The sequence below is a fragment of the Centruroides sculpturatus genome, unplaced genomic scaffold (assembly GCF_000671375.1).
Source record: "Centruroides sculpturatus isolate CEXI.00-Female unplaced genomic scaffold, Cexi_2.0 scaffold1908, whole genome shotgun sequence".
NCBI lineage: Eukaryota > Metazoa > Arthropoda > Arachnida > Scorpiones > Buthidae > Centruroides > Centruroides sculpturatus.
The window spans coordinates 26,935-52,138 of NW_019386124.1; the positions used below are offsets into that span (position 1 = coordinate 26,935).

At 35.4% G+C, this 25,204-nt stretch overlaps 5 protein-coding genes across 5 annotated transcripts in view; 4 read left to right on the forward strand and 1 right to left on the reverse strand.

Moving 5' to 3' along the window:
- Window positions 1–480: 480 nt before the first annotated feature.
- LOC111613721 lies at window positions 481–1,083 on the forward strand. Its single transcript, XM_023355058.1, has 3 exons — window positions 481–781; window positions 847–914; window positions 967–1,083. Exons 1-3 carry the CDS (start codon window positions 481–483, stop codon window positions 1,081–1,083), a joined length of 486 nt encoding a protein of 161 aa, XP_023210826.1.
- Window positions 1,084–1,119: 36 nt separating this feature from the next.
- Window positions 1,120–2,689, forward strand: LOC111613718. The gene is made up of 2 exons (XM_023355054.1): window positions 1,120–1,224; window positions 2,312–2,689. Exons 1-2 carry the CDS (start codon window positions 1,147–1,149, stop codon window positions 2,615–2,617), a joined length of 384 nt encoding a protein of 127 aa, XP_023210822.1. The 5' UTR covers window positions 1,120–1,146; the 3' UTR covers window positions 2,618–2,689.
- Window positions 2,690–4,959: 2,270 nt separating this feature from the next.
- Window positions 4,960–25,204, forward strand: part of LOC111613722 — a 45,703-nt gene continuing 25,458 nt past the window's right edge. Inside the window, exons 1-4 of the mRNA XM_023355059.1 lie at window positions 4,960–5,077; window positions 5,143–5,210; window positions 5,401–5,520; window positions 6,396–6,633. Of these exons, the coding sequence (XP_023210827.1) occupies window positions 4,960–5,077; window positions 5,143–5,210; window positions 5,401–5,520; window positions 6,396–6,633 (544 nt within the window). The remainder of the gene's footprint in view (window positions 5,078–5,142; window positions 5,211–5,400; window positions 5,521–6,395; window positions 6,634–25,204) is intronic.
- Window positions 7,566–9,686, forward strand: LOC111613717. Its single transcript, XM_023355053.1, has 2 exons — window positions 7,566–7,936; window positions 9,407–9,686. The coding sequence occupies exons 1-2, from the start codon at window positions 7,783–7,785 to the stop codon at window positions 9,679–9,681; spliced, it is 429 nt and encodes a 142-aa protein (XP_023210821.1). The 5' UTR covers window positions 7,566–7,782; the 3' UTR covers window positions 9,682–9,686.
- Window positions 19,099–19,993, reverse strand: LOC111613714. Its single transcript, XM_023355051.1, has one exon. The coding sequence runs from the start codon at window positions 19,963–19,965 to the stop codon at window positions 19,165–19,167; it is 801 nt and encodes a 266-aa protein (XP_023210819.1). The 5' UTR covers window positions 19,966–19,993; the 3' UTR covers window positions 19,099–19,164.

Below are 25,204 nucleotides of genomic sequence, written 5' to 3' on the forward strand. Positions count from 1 at the left end.
ATACAAGTAGACGCAGTTGTTACGTTTAAATTATTATTATTATTATATAAGGTGATGCACGAGAAAGTAGCCACAGTGTGTAGCTTAGCACAGTAATAAGCACAGAAGCTAACTGTTATTATTAGAGACATATATATTGTAAATTATCACCTGTTTCATCTATACGCAGCTACGCACGTCGAATCGTGTTTAGTAAGACCCTGCGTAACCTAGTGACCATCTATGGTGGCGATTGTATATGGATTTGTTTAAAAATTTTAATTTTTGATTTGACAACCCACACGAATTTCCCAAATTTACGTGAAACATTGAATTAAGGGAAGTAATTTTGACAATCTTTAAAATTCTTAGAATAATGAGAAAATCTTAACTTTGTAATGGGCATAAAAAATTCTTAATTTAAAGAAACAAAGTATGGTGCATATACGAGATCTTACCTGAATGGAAACTCTCTTTAATCTATTTAATATCTTAGAAATAATGGATGAAGAAGATTGTGAAACAACAGAGGAAGAAGAAGAAGAAGAAGAAATGGAAATGAACGACCAGAACACCGAATTGGCAGCAAAACTTCAAGTATCAAGATTCGGAATATGTTATGTTTGTGAAGAAATAGGTCTAGAATACAGCAGCATATACTTATGTTGCGAGTGCGAGTCAAAAATGAATGAACTGGTTGAAAAGGCGCAAACAGTCTTCTGCCGTGATGGATGTCCCAAAAATTGTTCTTCCTGTCTTCTTTCTATTGTTTTTCAATACTTGGACGTGAATAATATTTATGGTGAGTGTTTTTATTACTTAGAGATTGTCTTATTTCTTTTTAAAATTTATTTCTTCCATACCTAGCATATGAGAAAATCGATTACAATTTGGAATTAATAATAGAGTATGTGTATGGAGGATCGGAAGACAAGGTAAGTCCTTTCTTGAATTAGTATCGATTTATAATAGTAGATTCATGAACAGTTTTCGTTACAAAATGGAATTTTAATTCAATATTATGGATTATTCAATTGGATATTTCATTCGATGTGTGGAATCCACAAGATACGCGATGATACATGTCAATATACAAAAAACTGAATATTTTTATATAAAAAACAGTCTTTGGAAGAAGAAGGTGCCGATGCTCACTTCGCCAAATACATGGATCGGTGTTGGGAACGATATGTTCAATGGATCTGGGAGCAAAAAGACATCTTTCAACTGAACGTCGACCAAGTGGTAAGTAACCTTCAGATTTAACATCATCTTAAGACTGACGTATTTAAGGTTATGTTAGCATCTTCTTTGCCGATTAAGTCTCTTAAGGTTCACTTTCTCAAGTGCTTTATATGGACTGTCTGTTCTGCAAATGTCTCTATTATGAGCCTGAAAAAGACTAAATTGTTAACATAAGTGCAAAAAATGAAAAAAAATTTTTTAAATGGAACCAAATTTTCCTCAATATGTAGACGTTTTCGCTGACCATGCACTTATTTATTTGCATTTAAAATTTATTTACATTTGTTTCAATTCTTAAACACAACAGCAGAATGTGTAGATGCAATGATTCTTTCATTGGTGACATAGTATGTTTAATTATGAATTGTTTTTGAGGTCGTCATTAAAAAAATAAGCATTCTCCAGCACTTACGTATATTAGGGTGATTGAGTCATCGTTTGTTTATACCTACTCTGGGTGGTTGGATTGAAGTACAATTACACTAAGATGAAATGAAGGATGAAATTTCAGGTTCTACTCTCTAGAATGAATTAGGATTCATACCACTTAAGATACTAAGTGAGTATATTGATGAATGGTCATCTGGGATAATCAGAAAAGAATGAAAAAAAGATTTCAAAGTTCTTTTGCTTATTACACTTACAATACTTTCTACAACTTAAAAGAATATTAAAGTCTCGCTGAACTGTTGAATAAGGATTACTGAAAGCAACACTTAGCTAGATCTCTGAAGAACGATAAACACTTTGTAGTTGGTGCTGTAAGTCAAAGTTTGATTTTAGCGAAAGACTTAATTGGCTCCCAGTTTAGTGTAGTATTTCACAANCTTTTGCTTATTACACTTACAATACTTTCTACAACTTAAAAGAATATTAAAGTCTCGTTGAACTGTTGAATAAGGATTATTGAAAGCAACACTTGGCTAGATCTCTGAAGAACGATAAACACTTTGTAGTTGGTGCTGTAAGTCAAAGTTTGATTTTAGCGAAAGACTTAATTGGCTCCCAGTTTAGTGTAGTATTTCACAATTCTAGTTTAGGCCGCAGAATCATTATGATTCTAATCAATAATTTGTTTTCGTTTCAGATCGTTCTTTTAAAAGCAAATGGCAACAAAGGAAGGTACCTAACAGCAATAGCCGATCAATTAGGCAAAGGGCCAGCCTTCAAAGTGGACGGGGGATACATCAATCCAGATGACATAAAATCCTGCGAGCATAGATTCTTGCTCATTACTATCCTGAATACGGCCACACAGATGTTCGATTTAAAATTTACATATTACCATTTTTATCTCCTAAAGTTGGTTTGCCTCTTCAAGTTAGGTAAGTGCTCAGTTCTCATTATTCTCCCTTTGATCAAAATATATTTCAATCTTGTGTTTTATCTCTAGACGAGACAGCAAGTGGAGAGTGTATCGCTCATCCCGAAGCAACGATATTAGCTGAAGAATATTCGATCTTATTAAAGAAAATATGCGAAGTAGAAGTGCAAGTGGTAACAGTCGAAGAAGTTATGAGTTTGGTACAGTTCTTTGACAAGGAAATGACCATCAGAGATGAAAACAGTAAGACAGTGGAAAGATATATCGAGGCTTTATGTAAGTAGGATGACAATCGTTTCTCTATTATTTTTTTTTTGTTGTTTTTGTTTTTTTTTCGAGTCTAATGAAATACTTTAATTTTTAGTGGAGGAAAATAAAGGAAAGATCAGTTTTCATCCTCCAGTAAGTAACTTTTTCGATTTGTATATTATTCTATTAGAAAATTGTACTTAAAGCAGTGGATTGCAGACTATGAAAAGGGGGAACAAGCTATTAAAGAGTGCATCGTACTGTACGTTATGCAAAAAACTTCAAAGTCAGATTAACGCCCTCACAAGGTGGCACTTGTTTCACTCGAAAATAACGAATGGGTTTTGGTCAACATATGAAGTTGCATGGGTCAATAACCAAATATTGTTTATTAGTTTGTTTTCGCAAATTTTCTATTTTGGGATTAGAAAAAGGGAAATCGAGACGAAAATGGAGGCACGTGTCCCTTTTTACGGGAGTCCCTCATTTCAACAATTTTTTTATCTCCTGGGATTCAAATCCTACACTAATTTTTTTGATGATNATGACAAGCGCTATGTACTGAGAGACTGTAGAGTGTGTAGAAGTTGGGGTGCCGTGTTGCTGGGTACCACAGTTTATAGAAAACACAGTCGCCTTGTTAGTATTGTTTTTTTATAATTTTTGAAATTTCTCTTTCACCCCAACCTCAGGTCAAGAATATCATAGTACAGGGATCATCCTTACTGTATGAATTCTCCAAAAAAATGTATGGTTCTGCCTGTTACCGGTTAGGACGCTACATAACCCATAAAACATTCTGTTAGTTATTAGGTGTATAACGTCGAGTGCGTAAATGGAGCTCGCTATTCAACATTTTATTGTTACCCAAGGATTAAGCCACTAGCATAGTGACACTTTTTTAGATATTTTGCCCATTCCCACGCATTGCANGCGTAAACAGAGAAAACGAACTTGTAATGTAGGAAGACAGATAAGCATCCACCATGACGGTTTTTTCATTAGTTTTACCCACGGTGATTTCGTTAATAATGCCTTGTTTATCTAAAAAACTTTTCCTTTCGTTTCTGTTGAAACTCGAGCCTGCGTAATATTCTAACACTTATTTATCAGAACAGATCCAAATGTCATTCTTGCTACGTCTATTGTTTTCATTATCATGAGTAACATTTTTGTTCTCTCTCCCTTTGTCTTTTACTGCGGGTAAATCGCCATTTTGTATTTCATTAGGTAAAATCGAATAGAGCGTTGGCGCATATTCCTATTTGATTGGTAATTAGNTCACTCTCTCTATTAATTTTTTGGCCTTTTTTTTCTTTTGTAGGTGATCAAGATAGTGATCAATTGTTTACCGATGAAGAAGAAGAAGGTAACAAATCAATTCATAAGTTTATTCATATAAATTTTATTATTTTACGTGTTATTAATTACTACATATTATACAAGTAGACGCAGTTGTTACGTTTAAATTATTATTATTATTATATAAGGTGATGCACGAGAAAGTAGCCACAGTGTGTAGCTTAGCACAGTAATAAGCACAGAAGCTAACTGTTTGTATTAGAGACATATATATTGTAAATTATCACCTGTCTCATCTATACGCAGCTACGCAAGTCGAATCGTGTTTANTATTATATAAGGTGATGCACGAGAAAGTAGCCACAGTGTGTAGCTTAGCACAGTAATAAGCACAGAAGCTAACTGTTTGTATTAGAGACATATATATTGTAAATTATCACCTGTCTCATCTATACGCAGCTACGCAAGTCGAATCGTGTTTAGTAAGACCCAGCGTAACATAGTGACCATCTATGGTGGCGATTGTATATGGATTTGTTTAAAAATATCAAGATCCCGGGAAACAGTTCACTTTTATCCCGGGATCCCGGGACAAGCAAAATACCGGGAAATGAGAAACCCTAATACGAGATCATACCTGAATGGAAACTCTCTTTAATCTATTTAATATTTTAGAAATAATGGATGAAGAAGATTGTGAAACAACAGAGGAAGAAGAAGAAGAAGAAATGGAAATGAACGACCAGAACACCGAATTGGCAGCAAAACTTCAAGTATCAAGATTCGGAATATGTTATGTTTGTGAAGAAATAGGTCTAGAATACAGCAGCATATACTTATGTTGCGAGTGCGAGTCAAAAATGAATGAACTATTTGAAAAGGCGCAAACAGTCTTCTGCCGTGTTGGATGTCCCAAAAATTGTTCTTCCTGTCTTCTTTCTATTGTTTTCCAATACTTGAACGTGAATAATATTTATAGTGAGTATTTTTATTACTTAGAGATTGTCTTATTTCTTTTTAAAATTTATTTCTTCTATACCTAGCATATGAGAAAATCGATTACAATTTGGAATTAATGATAGAGTATGTGTATGGAGGATCGGAAGACAAGGTAAGTCCTCTCTTAAATTAGTATCGATTTATAATAGTAGATTCATGAACAGTTTTCGTTACAAAATGGAATTTTAATTCAATATTATGGATTATTCAATTGGATATTCCATTCGATGTGTGGAATCCACAAGATACGCGATGATACATGTCAATATACAAGAAACTAAATATTTTTATATGAAAAACAGTCTTTGGAAGAAACAGGTGCCGATGCTCACTTCGCCAAATACATGGATCGGTGTTGGGAGCGATATGTTCAATGGATCTGGGAGCAGAAAGACATCTTTCAACTGAACGTCGACCAAGTGGTAAGTGACCTTCAGATGTAACATCCTCTTAAGACTGACGTATTTAAGGTTATGTTAGCATCTTCTTTGCTCATTAAGTCTCTTCAAGTTCACTTTCTCAAGTGTTTTATATGGACAATCTGTTCTGCAAATGTCTATTATGAGCCTGAAAAAAGACTTAATTGTTAACATAAGTGCAAAAAATGAAAAAAAATTTTTAAATAGAACTAAATTTTCTTCAATATATAGACGTTTTTACTGACCATGCACTTAATTTATTTGCATTTAAAATTTATTTACATTTGTTTCAATTCTTAAACACAACAGCAGAATGTGTAGATGCAATGATTTTTCCGTTGGTGACATAGTATGTTTAATTATGAATTGTTTTTGGGGTCGTCATTAAAAAAATTAGCATTCTCCAGCACTTACGTATATTTGGGTGATTGAGTTTGTTTGTTCATACATACTCTGGGTGGTTGGATTGAAGTACAATTACACTAAGATGAAATGAAGGATGAAATTTCAGGTTCTACCCTCTAGAAAAAATTAGGATTCATACCACTTATAACACTGAGTATATTGATGAATGGTCATCTGAGATAATCAGAAGGGGAAGAAAGAAGGATTTCAAAGTTCTTTTGCTTATTACACTTACAATACTTTATACAACTTAAAAGGATTTTAAAGTCCCGTTGAACTGTTGAAGAAGGATTATTGAAAGCAACACTTGGCTAGATCTCTGAAGAACGATAGACACTTTGTAGTTGGTGCTGTAAGTCAAAGTTTGATTTTAGCGAGACTTAATGGGCTCCAAGTTTAGTGTAGTATTTCACAATTGTAATTTAGGCCGGAGATTCATTATGATTCTAAACGAAGATTTGTTTTCGTTACAGATCGTTCTTTTAAAAGCAAATGGCAACAAAGGAAGGTACCTAACAGCAATAGCCGATCAATTAGGCAAAGGGCCAGCCTTCAAAGTAGACGGGGGATACATCAATCCAGATGACATAAAATTTTGCGAGCATAGATGCTTGCTCATTATTATCCTGAAAACAGCCACACAGATGTTCGATTTAAAATTTACATTTTACCATTTGTATCTCCTAAAGTTGGTTTGCCTCTTCAAGTTAGGTAAGTGCTCAGTCCTCGTTATTCTCCCTTTGATCAAAATATATTTCAATCTTGTCTTTTATCTCTAGACGAGACAGCAAGTGGAGCGAGTATCGCTCATCCAGAAGCAACGATATTAGCTGAAGAATATTCGATCTTATTACAGAAAATATGTGAAGAAAAAGAGCAAGCGGTAACAGTCGAAGAAGTTATGAGTTTGGTACAGTCCCTTGACAAGCAACTGACCATCAGAGATAAAAACAGTAAGACAGTGGAAAGACATATCGAGGATTTATGTAAGTAGGATGACAATCGTTTCTCTATTATTTTTTTTGTTTTTTTTTTTTTTTTTTCGAGTCTAATGAAATACTTTAATTTTTAGTGGAGGAAAATCGAGGAAAGATCAGTTTTCAACCTCCAGTAAGTAACTTTTTCGATTTGTATATTATTCTATTAGAAAATTGTACTTAAAGCAGTGGATTGCAGACTATGAAAAGGGGAAACAAGCTATTAAAGAGGGCATCGTACTGTACGTTATGCAAAGAGCTTCAAAGCCAGATCAACGCTCTCACAAGGTGGCACTTGTTTCACTCGAAATTAACGAATGGGTTTTGGTCAACATATGAAGTTGCATGGGTCAATGGACAAATATTGTTCATTAGTTTCTTTTCGCGAATTTTCTGTTTTGGGGATTAGGAAAAGGGCAATCGAGACGAAAATGGGGGCACGTGTCCCTTTCTACGGGAGCCCCTCACTTCAACACATTTTTTTATCTCCAGGGATTCAAATCCGAAACTAATTTTTCTGATGATTCTTCAAGAATTTCAAGATCATTCGTCATTCAGGTTTATCAAATATACACTTTAAATCGACTCAACTTACCAGTTTTGTTTTTTGCGATGTAACAATTTAAACTTTTCTGTAATCTCGGACTTATCAAATTTATTCTGTCTAATGAAGTCTTTGTTGTAAATTTTCACTAATTCAACACATGTTTTCTTATTTTAGCGTCCACTCGGAGACGAAGGTATTCCATATCGCTTCATAAATGAAAGCTTCGCTCATTGTCTGTTGAAAACAGGGAGGTACCTCTGGTGTCACTTTACTATTCACGATTCTCGAAGCTTGATTCAAGCCAATATAATCAAAGTGGTGCTGTTTATTCGCGCAATGAGTGATATTCCAGAATCGTCGCCCTACGATGACGAAATCGCCTCAAAATTGAAGTATATGATTCAAAATATAAAAGACACTGCCTGTCGAATGGGAATACATGATAGAAATTCAATAGTACCAACCAAAGCTGTGTTGTTGATGGATCCAGGTGAGTAGAGAATTATTTTCGAGAGATTTCAAAGTTGTCTAAATTGAAATCTCTGTGTTTAATGTTACAAATAGCACAAATATATTTTGCTTTCTAACGGAATTTGTAAAGAAAGTGGTGAAACGTATCACTCTATTAAATGGACTTTTTGAAATCCTTAAATTCTGTTCATAAATAGAAAAGATTTCTTTGATGAGGTGGAAAATTTATCCAATTGACATACACGTGCACTACATTGTATCAGTGTTAAATTAGTTCTTCAGTCTTCTAATGAGTTCATAAACCATTCTTTATAGCTTTTAATCTCTCATAATTTAACAGTTTTATTTCCTAGTCAATTATGATTTCTCCCATAAGATTCTGTAAGCAATTTGCTTCAGCATTAACATATTCTGTTTATAATTATGTCTAAGCCTCAGCTATGCCCATTTGCATGCCATTACAACGTACTAAAAGAGTTGCCACACACTGGGAATTTGGATGGGAAGAGTATGAAAAGGTGAAGAGATAACACGCGAATCCTTCGTTTTCTTTTATTAAGGTTTGTATTTGTTGTGTCTGTAGACCATATCCAGAACATGGATTCCCTTCTTAATTTTTTCCCACAGGATGTCCTAAAAGTCATGGATTGCAGAAATTAACTAAAAAGGAAAAAACTGGAGTTTGTCATGCAACATAGCTGATACTAGGTTTACTAAAACAAAAATACATTGAAAACTTATGTAACTAGTACTGAATCTCTTTCCTACTTCGGAACTTTAGCCATAAATTGCAATGCACTAATTTTCAGAGTCTTCAAGAATAAAAATTACATCGTTTTCTTAAATTATTACAGAAACTTTAATGTTTATTATTCTTTTGTACAGGAAACATGCTTACTTGCTAATGTATTTTTAAGACCATTCGTTTTATTACTAGATAATCTCCATATCTAATTTGGAATTATGTTTATATAGATGCCCTGTGAATCTTCGTAGAATTTAATCTATAAATTAGTAATAATTAAATAATCAACGAACAGACAGAACATAAGGTTGTAGGAACTAATTTTTTAAGATATATCTTCAGCGAATTCTAGGAATTCCACAAAGATGACTTTTGCACAAATAATTTAAGGCAGAATGGCGTTTGAGCTAGGGTTGTGGAAATTATTCTTCTTCTGATATCTTTGCAATGTTAGTTTTGTTTCACTATCGTAGTTCACAACTTGGCAATTCAATTGTGTTTAAATATACTGACTACTGTTCTAACATCAATAAAGAACACAGAAGACATTTTGTCAGTTAGAACGGGTCCACAAATGGCCATCCCTTCTACATATATAGAAGGAATGGTCGAAAACTAAGTTGTTACATACACTAAAGGAATAAGACTAGAATTACTGGAAATCCTATTATTTTAATATAGAAGTAAATAAAGATGTTTATAATTTTTTGAGAAATTGACAATAACGTACTGATAATGTTTCAGGATCAGGAGTCAAGATGCGTGATTGTTCGCAAATGTATTTGAGTAAAGTGTTCCTGTGTAAATTGTCTAATGTGACCAAGATAAGCGTAACTACTCTCGAATGCCTTATGCCGTCGTTCGATTTGCGGGGCTATCTACAAAGCGATAGACTATGCTCACACTTTGCTACCTACGCTTCATTCATACAGAAGATCCTTCAGGCCGAAGCATACGTCATCCAAATCGGGTCTAAATATTTATTTGATCGTCAACTTCTGACCTCCGACTGGCACTGATTCTTTTTAATAATGGGACTCGATAGAAGATACAATGGTCGTGTATTGTTAGTCATTTTGTGGTCCTCAAAAACGTAAACTTAATCACCATATAACTTGGATTTGTGAAAGAAAGACTTAAGTAATGCCTATTGTGTCGAGAACAGAGAAACTTCGACATGTGTTAAATTTACTACTACTTTAAACCGAATTTTCTTGTAATGATGTAACATACTGTTGATTGTTATTTATTAAGTTAAGTCAATTAAGCAAATCTCAGTCTAGTCTCTTGTTTTTGTAATCTAATGAAATAAAGTTTAATGATTTATTGGTTATAAAATTTAATGATTTACTTTTTCTTAAAGAAAAAAATTCCGGTTACAAACATGACAAAATACAGTATTTTTTTAAGATTAAATAGGATTTGAGCTATTTCTTGCTTTTATTAAAATAAGTCGAACATTTTGCAACCTGTTTAATTTAATCATCATAATTAGATCATCCCCTGATGCTTGATATATAACTTTTTATACTTTACGTTCTCTTCATCCTGTTTCTCATCTCCCCAGAATATCAATTTTTTTCAGCCATTTCAGGATTTTAAGCACACATTCCAAAGAGCAAATCTTTTCAAAATTGACACCCGTTGTACAAAATCGCTTGAGGAAGTAGTAACAACCTAATAACAGCGTAAACAGAGAAAACGAACTTGTAATGTAGGAAGACAGATAAGCATCCACCATGACGGTTTTTTCATTAGTTTTACCCACGGTGATTTCGTTATTAATGCCTTGTTTATCTAACAAACTTTTCCTTTCGTTTCTGTTGACACTCGAGTCTGCGTAATATTCTAACACGTATTTATCAGAAGAGATCCAAATGTCATTCTTGCTACGTCTATTGTTTCCATTATCATGAGTAACATTTTTGTTCTCTCTCCCTTCGTCTTTTACTGCGGGTAAATCGCCATTTTGTATTTCATTAGGTAAAATCGAATAGAGCGTTGGCGCATATTCCTATTTGATTGGTAATTAGTAACGTCGAGAGGAGTTAACAGAATAATAAAAATGAAGACGAGCGGCATATTCGCCAGTTCAATAATTTCCCAATTACAACAATATCAGTTAATTGTTGACCCTCAATTTAATGGAAAAACAACATGCATATAAAAACGACTTTAGAAATATTTTTTTACTTTTTGAGAAATTTAAATTAACAGAGTTTTCTTTACTTTATAGCACTCTCTGGCAATGACTATTATTATTATGATATACAGAACTGTATTTCTAGATTTTCTACAGTGTGCAGATGCTAGAAATTGATCAAATTTGATTGTGGTCGAACTCAAGTTTCTTTAAGTTGTTTCATGAAACTAAAGAGAGAAGACTTATATACTAATAATTCACTGAGTAAGGACAAAAATAATGTCGAGACGACACAACACTAGAGGAGGGGTTCAAGAACAAACGATGACTATTTCTTCATTCTATGTATTTGTCGCCAGAGGATAAAGAGGATAGATCGTTCATCATTACATACAAATGTGTTGCTGAAGTTTTTCGAGTCTCAGAATTTGGAAGAAAAAAACGAACAATGTCTGTTTATTTTTAGTCAAATGCAGAATCCACGTGTTAAAACTTATTATTTTTAAGTTTATATTACTTATATTCAATGAGTTTAATGTTTTCTTCCAATCTGAAAAGTCTTTAATATCTCCTTTTTATATAGAAAGCGTTTATTAAATTATTAGCCTTTAATTTTATCGAAACAAAAGTATTATCAGCTTATGATGATAATAGTGAAACTTTTAATGTATATAATCCACATAATCTATTGTTATCGAAAAAATTAATGTTGAGGTAATCCCAAGAGTACTGATTAATGATTTATGTAATACTGACAATGAATTGTTTATTTTGAAATGTCTAAAGTTTTATCTAAAAGCAATGAGTGAAGCGTTTAAAAGACTTCCAATTGCTTGTAAATCCTACATTTTAGTTTGTAATTAAGACAGTTGTTTTTTTATCACCATCTCCTCTTCCTCAAAAGGCCAAGCACACGCAACTAGCTTTAATTATGAAAAAATTACATACGTCTATTCTTTAAATAGTTAATATCATTTTCGTGATATCAGTGTATTTACTAATAAGTAAGTAAATAATCTGGTAAAAATCAATTTTCTATATTAGAAAAATACTTGTTCTGTAACACTTTTAAAATCCTTTATTTTTCCCATTCGTTTTTAGCCCAGATGCCCGTCAATCAATGTATTCGCTTACGAATCCCAATCCTTTCTAGAGGGTAAATCCTAAAATTTCATCCTTCGTTTCATTTTGGGTTGAAGCAGCACAATTACATTAAACACCCAGAGTATGTATGAAGAAACGATGATTCAATTACCTAAATATAAATGTAAGTGGCAAAAAAATTACAACATTTTCTTTAATGACGACCTCAAAAACAATTTATAATTAAACATGGCTGACAAAATAGTACGATGTTACCAATGGAAGAATCATCGCATCTTCACATTCCGCTATGTCATATTTAACAATCAGAAGAAATTTAAATAAATCACTCGTCTTTGCATTGTTGAAATGCAAATAAATTAAGATTAAAGAGAGTTTCCATTCAGATAAGGTCTCGTATATATGCCATACTTCGTTTCTTTCAATTAAAAATTTTATATGCCCATTACAAAGTTGAGATTTTCAATAGTCTACTTGCCTTAATTCAGGAATGATCGATATTATAATAATTTACCTCTGTTCGGGCCTTCAAAAACAGGAAATGATACTTTTATTATCCTAGTTTCAACTGGAGTATCCTGTGCAGTGGCCTGCATCTTCTCTACTCCCTCAGAGATTTCTTGTTCTTCCATTTCAGTATCAAAATTAGTTTAGTATGTTGTAACTAACTACACGTAAAATTATAAGAGTTCTACAAATAAACTTACCAATTGTTTGGTTACCTTCTCCTTGAGCAGATGATGATTGATCACCATCTACAGGAAAATAACCATCAAACTGAATTTTGAATATAGTAGGCCTATATACAAAATAATTTTCTATAATATCTTTGATAGGATTTGTCAACNATTACTGTACTGAAAATGGATATTTTCCATGCTGTAGGTACAGGACCCGAATTATTTCAATGTAATGTACAGTGTACACAAACTGTAGACTTTTTCCCGAAGAATACAGTCGAGGATAAACATTCCTGTTGCAATCTCTGTACTTAAATTTAATGATGTGCCGAGTTAAAAACAGATGTTTATAAATTTAGCAATTTTGTACGAAGTGTACAGCTTGTGACAAGTATAAAGTGTACACATTCAAACTGTAACTGTTTGTAATGTATTGAATTTTTTATCCTGTAATGTTATCAATCCAATATTAGCATATAACGTTCCAAGTCTTAAAGGAATCGTAATACGCATATTTTTTTATAAGTCATTTTATATTTAGAGAAAAAGTATTAAGAGTTTATTTTAGATGAAATTTTTAAACAATTATTTAATTCCACTTTTGTAACAAAAATCNATTTCTACAATACTTGTGTTTTTATATGTATGTTATATTCTTTTTTAATGTTTTAGTTGGCTGAAGAGGGGCTTAAGAGCCCGAAACGTGTAAAAATTTTTACACGTATCAACTAAATAAAGATGAGAAAACCCGCCAAGTGTCTTAATTTATACCACTTTATTGTGTTAGAAGCATAAACAGTTTTTTGGATTATTAGTAATAGTAGAAAATATTTTATTATAATCGAGGAAAATGAATATCATAATCACTACTGTATAAAATTCGGTTAAAGTAATCAAGCTTCAGTTAATATTATGAACTGTGATAATTAGACACTTGGGGACAAATAACAAAAATTATTAGAAAATTCGTACTACAGCGACTTACGCGAACCCGGAGTTACGCGATTTTCAAATCTCGACGATTCGTCTTTTGTTTGAGCGCCACGCAACGTTTGATTACTCATTCCCTTATACTATTGTTCGGCTTACATGTTCGACAATGTCGCGCGGAATCGACACATAGCTACAATTTATTTTGTGTTATTTATTTCTGCTTGTCATTTATATCTACGGAAACTTGAGAGACTCTATGTGGTGATTTTTTGTAACTGTAACCGAATCAAAAGACGAGATAAGATTAACCAGAACATTTATTAGCTTACATACATCCGACTTGGATTTTACACAAATTGGGAAATTATACCTTTACTTACGCGAATTCGACTTACGCGGTTATCACTCGGTCCCACTTATCGCGTAAGTTCGGGGCATTACTGTACTGAAAATGGATATTTTCCATGCTGTAGGTACAGGACCCGAATTATTTCAATGTAATGTACAGTGTACACAAACTGTAGACTTTTTCCCGAAGAATACAGTCGAGGATAAACATTCCTGTTGCAATCTCTGTACTTAAATTTAATGATGTGCCGAGTTAAAAACAGATGTTTATAAATTTAGCAATTTTGTACGAAGTGTACAGGTTGTGATAAGTATAAAGTGTACACATTCAAACTGTAACTGTTTGTAATGTATTGAATTTTTTATCCTGTAATGTTATCAATCGAATATTAGCATAGAACGTTCCAAGTCTTAAAGGAATCGTAATACGCATATTTTTTTATAAGTCATTTTATATTTAGAGAAAAAGTATTAAGAGTTTATTTTAGATGAAATTTTTAAACAATTATTTAATTCCACTTTTGTAACAAAAATCAATGATTTTAAAAATTATTAATCAGAAAATTATTTTTTTTAGTTCTAATCTGCACCAACAATGCCACCAACTGAAATACAGAAAAACAAATTTACCAGTAAATAGATGACTATCACCCGTAAAGTACAGTAGACCCTATAAATCGGTAGATACTTATCGTTTTTAATGAAATTGATGTTAGACAAGTCCTCAAATACATAAGCCAATCACAGCCCGGAATGTGTGTAGTTTCGAAACTACGGCTGTTTGAAAAGTTGTCTTCCATAAAATTAATCGATTCTAGACTAATTTGACTCAACATTTCCAAAACACGTATAATATTTTGGGAATAATTTATATAAACTAGGCTATACAAAAATTGTGGGATTACTTACCGAGTGTGCACCGTTCGACGACGCCATTGCTTAATTAAGCTTGTTTTTGTCGTGGAGCGGCGCATCGAACGGCTGGCGCCTGTTTCTTGTTAAATTTTTTTTTTTTTGCGAAAAATTCGCTAAACTTTGGAGACATCATTAATATAAATATAATTTTTATGGCCGTTGAAATGGTATTTAGTAGGTCTGCTGCTCGTTTAAACTCAACGGTTTGTGCAATATCCGCTATTGGTCTAGATTTGACCAATCCTGTCGCAACACGAGTAGGCGATGAGGTTTTACCGTTTTATACGAGTCTCTTTTAGCGTGTTTATACGAATACGGACGCATTTTTTTCGCTGTTATATACGAACCCGCATTATATGAATCTGTTTTATAGGGGAGGTCTACTGTAATGTGACTATCATGGGCATTCCGCAGAAAATTTTCCAAAAGAGCAAAGTATGAAAACAAATAAATTGTGTAAATAAATTTTTATTTTTTAACTTTTTAAAGACAAAGCATCCCATTGTCGATGATGCAAAGTTACGTATCTCAATTCCTTTTACATTAATTTGAGGAACTTGTTTCTCGATCACAGGAGTGTTTATGTACCCCGTTTTACCTGTCACTGGTCACTCGATCTACGTTTGTCACTTTAAGAATTTGAGGTATAAATTTGCATGTTTGTAGCAGTGGGCATGTCTGTGCAAGATGATTAAATTGGGAAGTTAGTTTCAGTTTATTTTTGAACGAGGGGGATTTACTAAACCGTTTAATTAAAATCGAGTGACTATTTAATTAGACAACCCGTAAGATGTTTTGTGGTAGATAATATATTATTTGGCATGTAAAGATTAAACTTTTGCACGAAAATAATGCCATTGTTTCTAAGTTATCCGTTGTCTCGAAAGAAATGGCATACGAATCGCAAAATATAATTAAATCGACAAATTTGTATTCGTATGTTTGTAACAACACATATGGCTCATTTATGAAATTTATTTGTGCCTGTGTCACCAGTTTGTGTGAAATTAATCATTGCAAACCAGGCCACACAATAAAATATTAACATATATTCTATATATGAATTATGGCGCGACTGTACAGGTTAAAACACGAAGTGTTACTACACACGTCTGGAAGGGTCCAAATCCAACAAGAATGTGTGTGATGTCATAGGTCAGGTCAGGGGTTCACCCTTGTGGCGACTTTGGGGTTTATCGCAAAAGCTGTCACCACAGTACTCCCCCCAAGTGCCGTAGGTATGAAGTTAAAGGTACCGGGGTTGAACCTGATTCTTCTTCCAGAACGTGTTGTCGTCGTCGTGTTGGTAGGCACGGAGTTATTAGGAGTGTTTATCCTTGGTCGCTCCGGGGAGTCTGGACGTGTTGTCCTGGACAAGTTTGACAATGTGCTGGCGTTCTCGCTGTCCAGAAATGCTGGTTTTAATCGATCGATGTTGACCTTTGTTGTTTTTCCGTTGACTAGGATTGTGAAGTGCTTGGGTGTCCGCACGGTAACTGGGAAGGGTCCATCGTAAGGGGAGGTCAGAGAAGTTCTATGACCTTCTTTTCGCACAAACACGTGGGAGCAGGTGTCGAGTGCTGGATGGACGAAGTGTGAAGGTTTGACATGTGCAGATGTTGGAGTCGGCGTAAGCGACTGCATCGTGGACCGTAGGTGATGGAGGAAGGATGATGGGTCTGCTGGCGGTTCCTGCGAAGGATGGAAGAACTCTGCCGGGAGACGAAGGGTTGTGCCGTACACCATCTCGGCACAAGTGCCATTGATGTCTTCTTTTAACGCTGATCGAAGGCCGAGTAGGACGATTGGGAGAGATTCCGTCCAGTGTTGTTCGTGGCATCTGAGAGCCTGTTTTAGCGAACGATGGAATCGTTCAACTAAACCATTGGCTGATGGATGGTATGGTGTTGTACGTATGTGTTGGATGCCCAACATAGCTGTCAGTGAGGCGAACAGATGAGACTGGAATTGTCGGCCTTGATCGGTTGTGATGATGGAGGGAACACCGAATCTGGAGATCCAATGTGAGACAAAAGTGCGAGCGACTGTTTCAGCAGAAATGTCGTGGAGGGGAACAGCTTCCGGCCACCTCGTGAATCTATCTATGCAGGTGAGTAGATAGGTAGATCCATTTGAAGGCGGGAGTGGTCCGACGAGGTCGAGATGCACATGTGAAAACCGATTGGATGGGAGGTCAAATCTCTGAAGAGGGCTGTTGGTGTGCCGATTCACTTTGGACCGTTGGCAGTTAATGCAGGAACGGGTCCAATTGGCGATGTCTTTCTGCATCGAAGGCCACACGAAACGTTCTTGGACAAGACGCCTCGTTGCACGAATTCCTGGATGGGCCAGATTGTGCATGGAAGAGAAGATTCGACGGCGAAATTGGAGTGGTATATATGGGCGAACTTTGCTGTCCTTGGTGTCACAATATAGTTGTAGTGACGGGCTGATTCGGAGTGGCTGTAGCGTGAGTGCTGTTTTATCGTCCGTGAGGAGTGCGGTTAGCTCGTCGTCGTTTGCTTGAGCTTCCGCAATGGCGGTAAAGTCTGTCACGGGAAGTCGAATCTCGTTGATCCGAGAGAGAGTGTCTGCTACGATGTTGTTCGAGCCAGTGACGTGCCTGATGTTGGTGCTGAACTGCGCAATGTAATCGAGATGTCGCAGCTGACGTGGGGAGCAAGATTCTGGTTTTTGGCGAAAAGCGAAGGTGAGGGGGCGATGGTCCGTAAAGATGACAAAGTCTCGACCTTCGATCGTAAGGCGGAAGTGCTTGATCGCGGAGTATATAGCCAGCAGTTCCCTGTCGTAGGTGCTGTACTTTATTTCGGTAGGCGTTAGTTTCCGTGAAAAGAAGGCTAGTGGACGAGTTCCTTCGGCGGTATGGGTTTGGAGTACGGCGCCGATGGCGACATTAGATGCGTCTACCATTAGGGAGAGATTGTCATGTGACGAATAGTATGCCAGAGTCGTTGCATTTGAGAGATCTGCTTTACATTGGTTAAAGGACTTTAGAGCAGATTCGTTCCAGGAGATGATGCGTTTATCATTTTTTTTTTTTGGAGTCCTTGAGAAATTCGAGTAGTGGGGCCTGAGTTTGGGCTGCATTTGGCAAAAAACGTCTATAAAAATTGAGCATGGCTAAGAAGCGACGAAGCTCAGCTACAGTTTTTGGTTGAGGAAAATCGTTGATGGCTTTGGTTTTTGATGGCAAAGGTTTAACTCCGGATGATGTAATCATGCAGCCGAGGAATGGAACTGCAGATTTTCCAAGGATGCATTTGGATGGATTTAGTTTTAGGCCGTGCTCTTTCAAGCGGAGGAACGTTTGGCGGAGATGGTCCGTGTGTTCGTCCGCATCTTTGGACGCGACCAATATATCGTCGAAATACGGGATGCAGAAGTCGAGGCCAAGTAGGACTTGGTGGATGTATCGCTGGAAGGTTTGACCAGCGTTTCGTAGACCGAAAGGCATATAGATGTATTCAAACAAGCCAAACGGGGTTATTATGGCTGTTTTCGGAATGTCCTCAGGGAAGACCGGTATTTGGTGATAGGCGAGGGTTAGATCCAGGGTGGAAAAAATGGTTTTGCCTTCTAGGAGTTGAGTACAGTCCTGTATATGAGGAACAGGGCAGCGATCAGGGACGGTTACAGCGTTGAGACGACGGTAGTCGCCGCATGGTCGCCACTGGCCATTTGCCTTCTTGACAATGTGTAGCGGGCTGGCCCAGGGGCTTTTGGATGGTCTGATGATGCCTTGGGACATTAAGAACCAAAATTCTTCCTGTGCTGCTCGGAGCGTATTTGGTGGTAACCGTCTGGGTTTTGAGAAGACAGGTGGTCGTTTAGTCTCGATGTGATGAAAGGTGGTTGGCGTTTTCTTGGTTTCGGGGATTATCGACGGATTTGTGATGGTAGTGAACTCGGCCATGATACGGTGGTAGGGACAATCATTAGTCACAGCGGTGATGTTAGTGACAGTTGTAGGTCGGTTCTGCCAGCAACCAGGAGACTTTAGTTGCGTGACTCCATCGATTAGTCGATTGTTTTTAATGTCCACCAGTAGGTTCAATTTAGTTAAGAAGTCGATTCCTATGATGGGTTGGGTTACGTCGGCGATTACAAATGGCCACGAAAAATTCCGCTTTAAGTTAAAGTTGTGTGTTAATAGTTTTGTTCCGTAAGTTGAAATAGGCGTTCCGTTTGCAGCAAAGAGGACTAGCTTGTCGGGTTTGCATAAATACATGTTAGAACTTTTTGAGATAACGGAGATGTCGGCGCCTGTGTCAATTAGGAATTGTATTTCGTAGTAGGGTCGGCCATGGTGATTCGATCGATGTGGCGGGTGAGGCTTCTGGCCGTAAGCGCCCGCCTAGTCAGTTTTCCGACGGTCGGAAGGAGCAAGGGGCTTTGCATTTCCTCGCCTGCTCCCCAAAGGTAGCGTGGTAGTAACACATGCCGTTGTGTGGGGTGCTGTGCTGTTGATTCTGCCGCGATTTGCTGCGGCGCCTCCTGTTGTTGGGAGGGTAATCAGAACGTGTGAAGGAGCGGCGTTGGTTGTTGATGGATAATGTGAGGTTCTTGACCTGCTGGGCTAATTCCGCAACCTGGTTCTTCAAGGTGGAGATAGTGGCAAGGTCATGTTCGACCGTTTGAATGTGAGCGGGGGAGACTAATTCCATTATCTTGTCGGCCATGGCGGCCTGTTGTTGGAGTTTTTCCTTAGATGCGGCTAAAATGGCCTGTACGTTATGAGGAAGTCTCGACAGCCAGAGAGATTGTAGCAGGTCTTCGCTAAAATGGTTTCCGGCCAAGTCGCGCATCCGTGATAATAGGAAGGATGGACGTTGGTCTCCCAGTTCCAACCCTTGAAGAAGCGTTCTGATTTTGGAGGTCTCGCTCTCCGAATAGACGTCAATGAGACGAGCCTTTAGCGTGGAAAATTTATTCTGGTCGGGCGGGTTGAGGATTAGGTCCTGCACCGAATTTAAAATTTCCGGCTCTATTGCAGCAACGACGTGTTTAAATTTGGTGTCGTCGACGGTTATGTTATTTATCGAAAATTGTGCTTCCAACTGAGCAAACCATAAGTTAGGGTTGCCCTTCCAGAAGGGTGGGGGTCTGATCGCAATGCGTGAAATATGACGGTGATCGTCATTAATTTCTGCCTCAGACATGATGATTTTTTTACGTAGTTGTGGCAGTGCGGAGGTAGTTATCCTTAAATGATACGTTGTGCGCGCAGTTCAGCACGTGGGGAAAGGACGAAGAACGATGGCACGTAAAGGCACGTGGCGAGGAAAAAAAAATGGCACGTGGCGCGAGGACAAAGAAGGATAGCACGTGGTGTACTATACCTTTTTGTTGAGAAAAGTCGACCGTCGACGAAAAATTATCCGTGGTTACACGTTTCGAAGGTCTAGTTGTATGAGTTGGAAGTTCCGAAAAAGGATGAAAGTCCAACGTTGTATCCGATGCGAATGGATGGAATTTTCATGTCGCACGATAAGAGTCCTTCGTCTGGTAGAGGCACCATAAAACATATATCACGTTCGGCTCACCAGTTTGTGGTCACCAGTTTGTGTGAAATTAATCATTGCAAACCAGGCCACACAATAAAATATTAACATTTATTCTATATATGAATTATGGCGCGACTGTACAGGTTAAAACACGAGGTGTTACTACACACGTCTGGCGACGTCCAAATCCAACAAGAATGTGTGTGATGTCATAGGTCAGGTCAGGGGTTCCCCCTTGTGGCGACTTTGGGATTTATCGCCAAAGCTGTCGCCACAGTGCCCTTACATTTGGAATTGTTAATGTGATAAAAGATACCTGAGCCGACCAGACCGAAACAAAGTTGTGAAGGTATTCTGCTTAATTTCTACGATAAAATATACATCTCAACAACCTAATAGAGCTAGAAATAAATTTAGAGCGTAATAACTCCTGTTCATTTTGTCGAAAATTCCAGAAATTTTGCAGAGTGGTTTGTTTATTAGAGGAATCGAGTTTGGTAAATTTTAGTCTTTAAAGATCAAGGGATTGGGGAAATAGAGTGAGTCGTTTGTCATATCTTGAGTAGGGTCGAGCTTAATGGCGACTTTACTTTTTATTACATTTAGAATTTTTTTATAAAATCCGTCTCTACCTTCAAAATGAACTGTTTAGCCATTTTTTAATAAATAAAAATATAAACGTTCTTTTAAATACATCGTAACAGATGCGACATACGCAGTTATAAATGCTGCCGAAAAAGTTAATAGAGTCACTTCTTATATCCGTCTAACCTTTAACGAACAGAACTGCTTCATCTTTCTTACCTACATTTAAACCAATTGTTATACCTCGACCTTTACTTGTAATTGATATTTTGGCTCTAGCCGCTTCAGAGAAACTAGGCCTTTTCTTGTACTCTTTTTCCAGCTCTTGTTTAACCTCATTAATTGTTCTAACTCGTGCTTTAAGCAATTCATTTTCTTTTGATTCTGATAAAACAGTATTGTTAATTTCCTTTGCTTTATACAGACACAATAAAGTGACTCCTTTCAAACACTTGGCAGAGTATTTGAAAGTCTGCTAAGTGTTTGAAAGAAGTCACTTTGTTATGTCTGTATAAAGCACAATTCATTTTTTATTACCAGACCCTGAATGGCTTTTCGGGCTAGAAACATATAATTTGCCATCACTTTTCTAATTCTACTACTCTGTTCATAACATAATTTACTTCGCTTGTGCATCATTTGATGCATTCGATCAATTTCAGACACTTTACCGGATACACTTGGACTCCTCAATAATTCTAAGTTCTCTATTACCGATTACGCAAAACGTCAGCCAACACTCATACCTCTTCTACACCTCGCATTTCCTCACCTTTAGTTTTAGTTTTATATTAGCATCTATGGTTGTTGATGTTCTGGGGAAATAAACAGTCGACTCCAGTGTAGCCCCCTTGCGTCTAATATAATATGGATTTTCGGCAGATCATCCGAGCAGAGGTTCACGACACCAAGATTTGTTAGTCGTCTAGGTGCCAGGGTAGAACAAACACTTGTAAGAATTGATACAAATATTGTTTATTCTGAATGATCGACATTATTCTGTCTATAGAAACACGTTGTAGCATAATCCGTCTTTAAAATAACAGAAAAATTAAAAATAAATTGTGGCGAATTTATTAATGGAAATTATAAATCATGTTTCAGAACAGTGACTTGATCTGGAAGCTGCACGTTCCTTCGAGTCGGAGCCACGGATTTTCATTTATAATTTAAAATAGGGTATCTTTTTATTCACAGTTACTCTGACATATTATTATAGGTTTTAACCGAATAGATTTAAAAAATGAATACACGTATAACGGCGAAGCTTTCCAAACAAAACAACTCGTACACGGAAGAAACTCAAGCATGAGTATAGAAGATTTCAATAGTTAATGAAGAGTTTAAAAACGGCCTATGTTTTACTGAGAAAATGAGTCCCATTCAAAAACTAGATTCGAGCAACCCCAATAAGACGTAAAGAAAGGGAAAGACAACTCCAATAAGACGTAAGAAAACACCAATAAGACGGAAGAAACACCAATAAGACGTAAAAAAAGAGGAAAGAAAACACGGTCTTGGAAGCAATCCGGAATTATACGTACAAGAAACTTCAGGACTTTGAAAGAAATCTAAAATCGTTAATGAAATACACTAACTCTCTACAGCCACGAATAGAGACTAAATTCAGATTTTTTAACATAGAAATAAATGCGTTAATGCCAGAGACATAAAACGATATCTAAAAACATGGGGATAAGCTGTAAAAAATACTTGAGTGTTATAACATAGTGTTGTAATTAATAATAATTGTAATAATTATTATTAATTACACCTTGTATCACCTTGTAATAATTCCAACACTATGGGACAATTGTCAATCTTAAATATTAATTAGTTATGTTATTGCATTAATTAATCGCTCAGGTCTTTTTTGTGATCAAAAAATAAACAAAAAAAAAATTCAAAAATAAAATTATTCTCATGCGTAATTCTAAGCAAGTTCTGTGATTAGCGTGACGTAAGCACGTTTCTAATTGTTGCTTAAACAATAGATAGCAATAATACATTTTCGGCCATTGTCGAAGCGTTTGTTCGGTGCTATTAAATAAGATTAATGAGTAAGTACAGTACATTTTTATTCTATAATTATATTAACTGTTTACTAACGTGTCGAAAATAAATACAGAAACATAAAATTAAAAGTAATTTTCGACCAGATGTTTAAAAATCCCAATAGAATGATATAGAATTTTAAGAACGGCGAATATTCTTAGTGCCATTAACGATATTTAACTTTGCATTCATTTTCTGCTTGAGACAATTACATCATTAAACGTATTTTCTTCAAATAAATAACAATTTATTATTTATATCCAATATCTTAATATTGAATTCTATTAATAAACATTTAGTCATTTATTTCACCGGGAATAACTCTTTAGTAAAACTGCATATCAATTCTTCAATTTACGATTGTAACAATTTACACTTTCCAGACAATTAATAATGTCAAATCACAATGTAATATTTATGACTGAAATAAATTGACTTTTGCTAAATTCTTAGTATTATTGCTGTGGATTTTCAATGGATAAAATTTACAAAATATATTCCTACAATGAGAATTTCATCTGTTTATTTGGTGTAAACCGTTCGTCATTTCCTATATCTCTTTCAAATTCTTACATAATTATTAAATTCACGCGAAAAATCTCTTACGAATTGCTGTGTTTGATGCGTTTAGTTTTATTCTTTAGTTTTTAATAATCAAATGGAAATACGTGAATATTCCGATTGTGACAATAATGTTAGTGCAGAAAATGCGTTCACAAATACAGTGAAAGCAGTCCTGCAACTGACACGTGATATCAATGCTGATTTTCCAGAAGAAACAGAATTATCTTCTGTAAGTTCAATTCAAAATAATTTAATAATTCTCATCATCTAAAGGTTTAAAACTGAAAAACACAACACGAGAAATGCACAATTTGTGGAAAGTGTTGATTGTAATAGCTGCAAATTCTTTATTAATTAATAAATGATTTTTCCGACTAATAAAAGAATATTTCGACTACTGTAAGATTATTCTATCAGGAATGGAAACTTTTCACTTTTTAAAAAATTTCGATGATGAAGAGGAGGGTCCTTTTTGGGTTTTGGAAAGTACTCGATGTGAAATAAGACCATTGAAAACAGAACTTTTATTTTTAGAGAAGCATTCATTGGTCAAAAAAATAACATATGAAGAAAACGATGAAGTGGAGGAGTTGGTTGAAGGTGAGGTTACAAAAAAATTATAAAGAATTATAAAATCATTTGTTAAAAATTATTTTAAAATCTTTTAATGATAAACTCATTCTGTTTGAATCTATTTAATTTATAAAACTTAATATTAGTTATCCATTTGCACTCTTTCACGTGTGTTGTATGTCGTAGTTTATTATATTCGAAACAATTCAAAAATAGATCATTCATTTCTACAAAGATTACATTTATTTCGTCAAAAACACTTTTGAATTCGGTTTTTATTCAACTAACAATTTCAACCACATTATAAAAATACTCAGCGGTAAACATCATTAATTAGGAGTAAACCAACAAACAAAATAATTGCAACAAACTCGATCTTAACATTGACGAAATGATTCATTGACTTGGCCACTTCTCGTATGAAATTTAATTGAAAATTAATTTATTATCCTTCAAAGTATATGTCGAGAAATTTCCAATGATTTTAATATAATTGAATGAATTTTATTTTTCTGGCTGTTATAATATTTGACTTGGAAGTTTTTGGAATGGTTGTGACACGTCCGAACAGAAAAAGTAAAGAAATGAAATAAGGATGTGCGTGTATTTACGTCTATTTCGTTTAATATCACTGAATAGATAAATATTACAAACTGAAATTTGCACGGTAAATCGTTTAATAAGGGGCATCGTAGACATTTAATTTTAATGGCAGAAGGGAAAAAATAGAAGTGGGTCACCCATCACGTCTCAAGCATAATGAGTGTTTATAAAGATTTTACACGCTTTTAGCTCTAACAAATTTGTATACAACTCGTCCCTATTTTCAAACTTAAGCTTTCTCCGCATTCTTTGTGTGTGTGACGTAAACAAATAGTGTATAAACGTACAATAAACGCTTGTAGAACTCAGACATCGAGGACTAAATTCGAATTCTATTGAAATGTAACACGAAACTTGTATATAATTTTTTGTATATAAATTTGTTGGAATTATAATTTCCGACATCCGGTATAATTAATAAAAGTCGTAGTGTACGCCTGTATCCAAATACACTTAAAAAACAGACAATTCGTAAAAGGCACGCAGAGTTTTGTATTAATATTGAGTGTATTAT

Bases quoted from the DNA above. Each gene is read 5' to 3' on its own strand.
- LOC111613721 (XM_023355058.1), top strand. From the start codon at position 481: ATGGATGAAGAAGATTGTGAAACAACAGAGGAAGAAGAAGAAGAAGAA. The intron at 782-846 runs GTGAGTGTTTTT...TTCCATACCTAG, and splicing joins GGACGTGAATAATATTTATG to CATATGAGAAAATCGATTAC. The intron at 915-966 runs GTAAGTCCTTTC...ATTCATGAACAG, and splicing joins ATGGAGGATCGGAAGACAAG to TTTTCGTTACAAAATGGAAT.
- LOC111613718 (XM_023355054.1), top strand. From the start codon at position 1,147: ATGGATCGGTGTTGGGAACGATATGTTCAATGGATCTGGGAGCAAAAA. The intron at 1,225-2,311 runs GTAAGTAACCTT...TTTTCGTTTCAG, and splicing joins AACTGAACGTCGACCAAGTG to ATCGTTCTTTTAAAAGCAAA.
- LOC111613717 (XM_023355053.1), top strand. From the start codon at position 7,783: ATGAGTGATATTCCAGAATCGTCGCCCTACGATGACGAAATCGCCTCA. The intron at 7,937-9,406 runs GTGAGTAGAGAA...ATAATGTTTCAG, and splicing joins TGTGTTGTTGATGGATCCAG to GATCAGGAGTCAAGATGCGT.
- LOC111613714 (XM_023355051.1), bottom strand. From the start codon at position 19,965: ATGTCTGAGGCAGAAATTAATGACGATCACCGTCATATTTCACGCATT.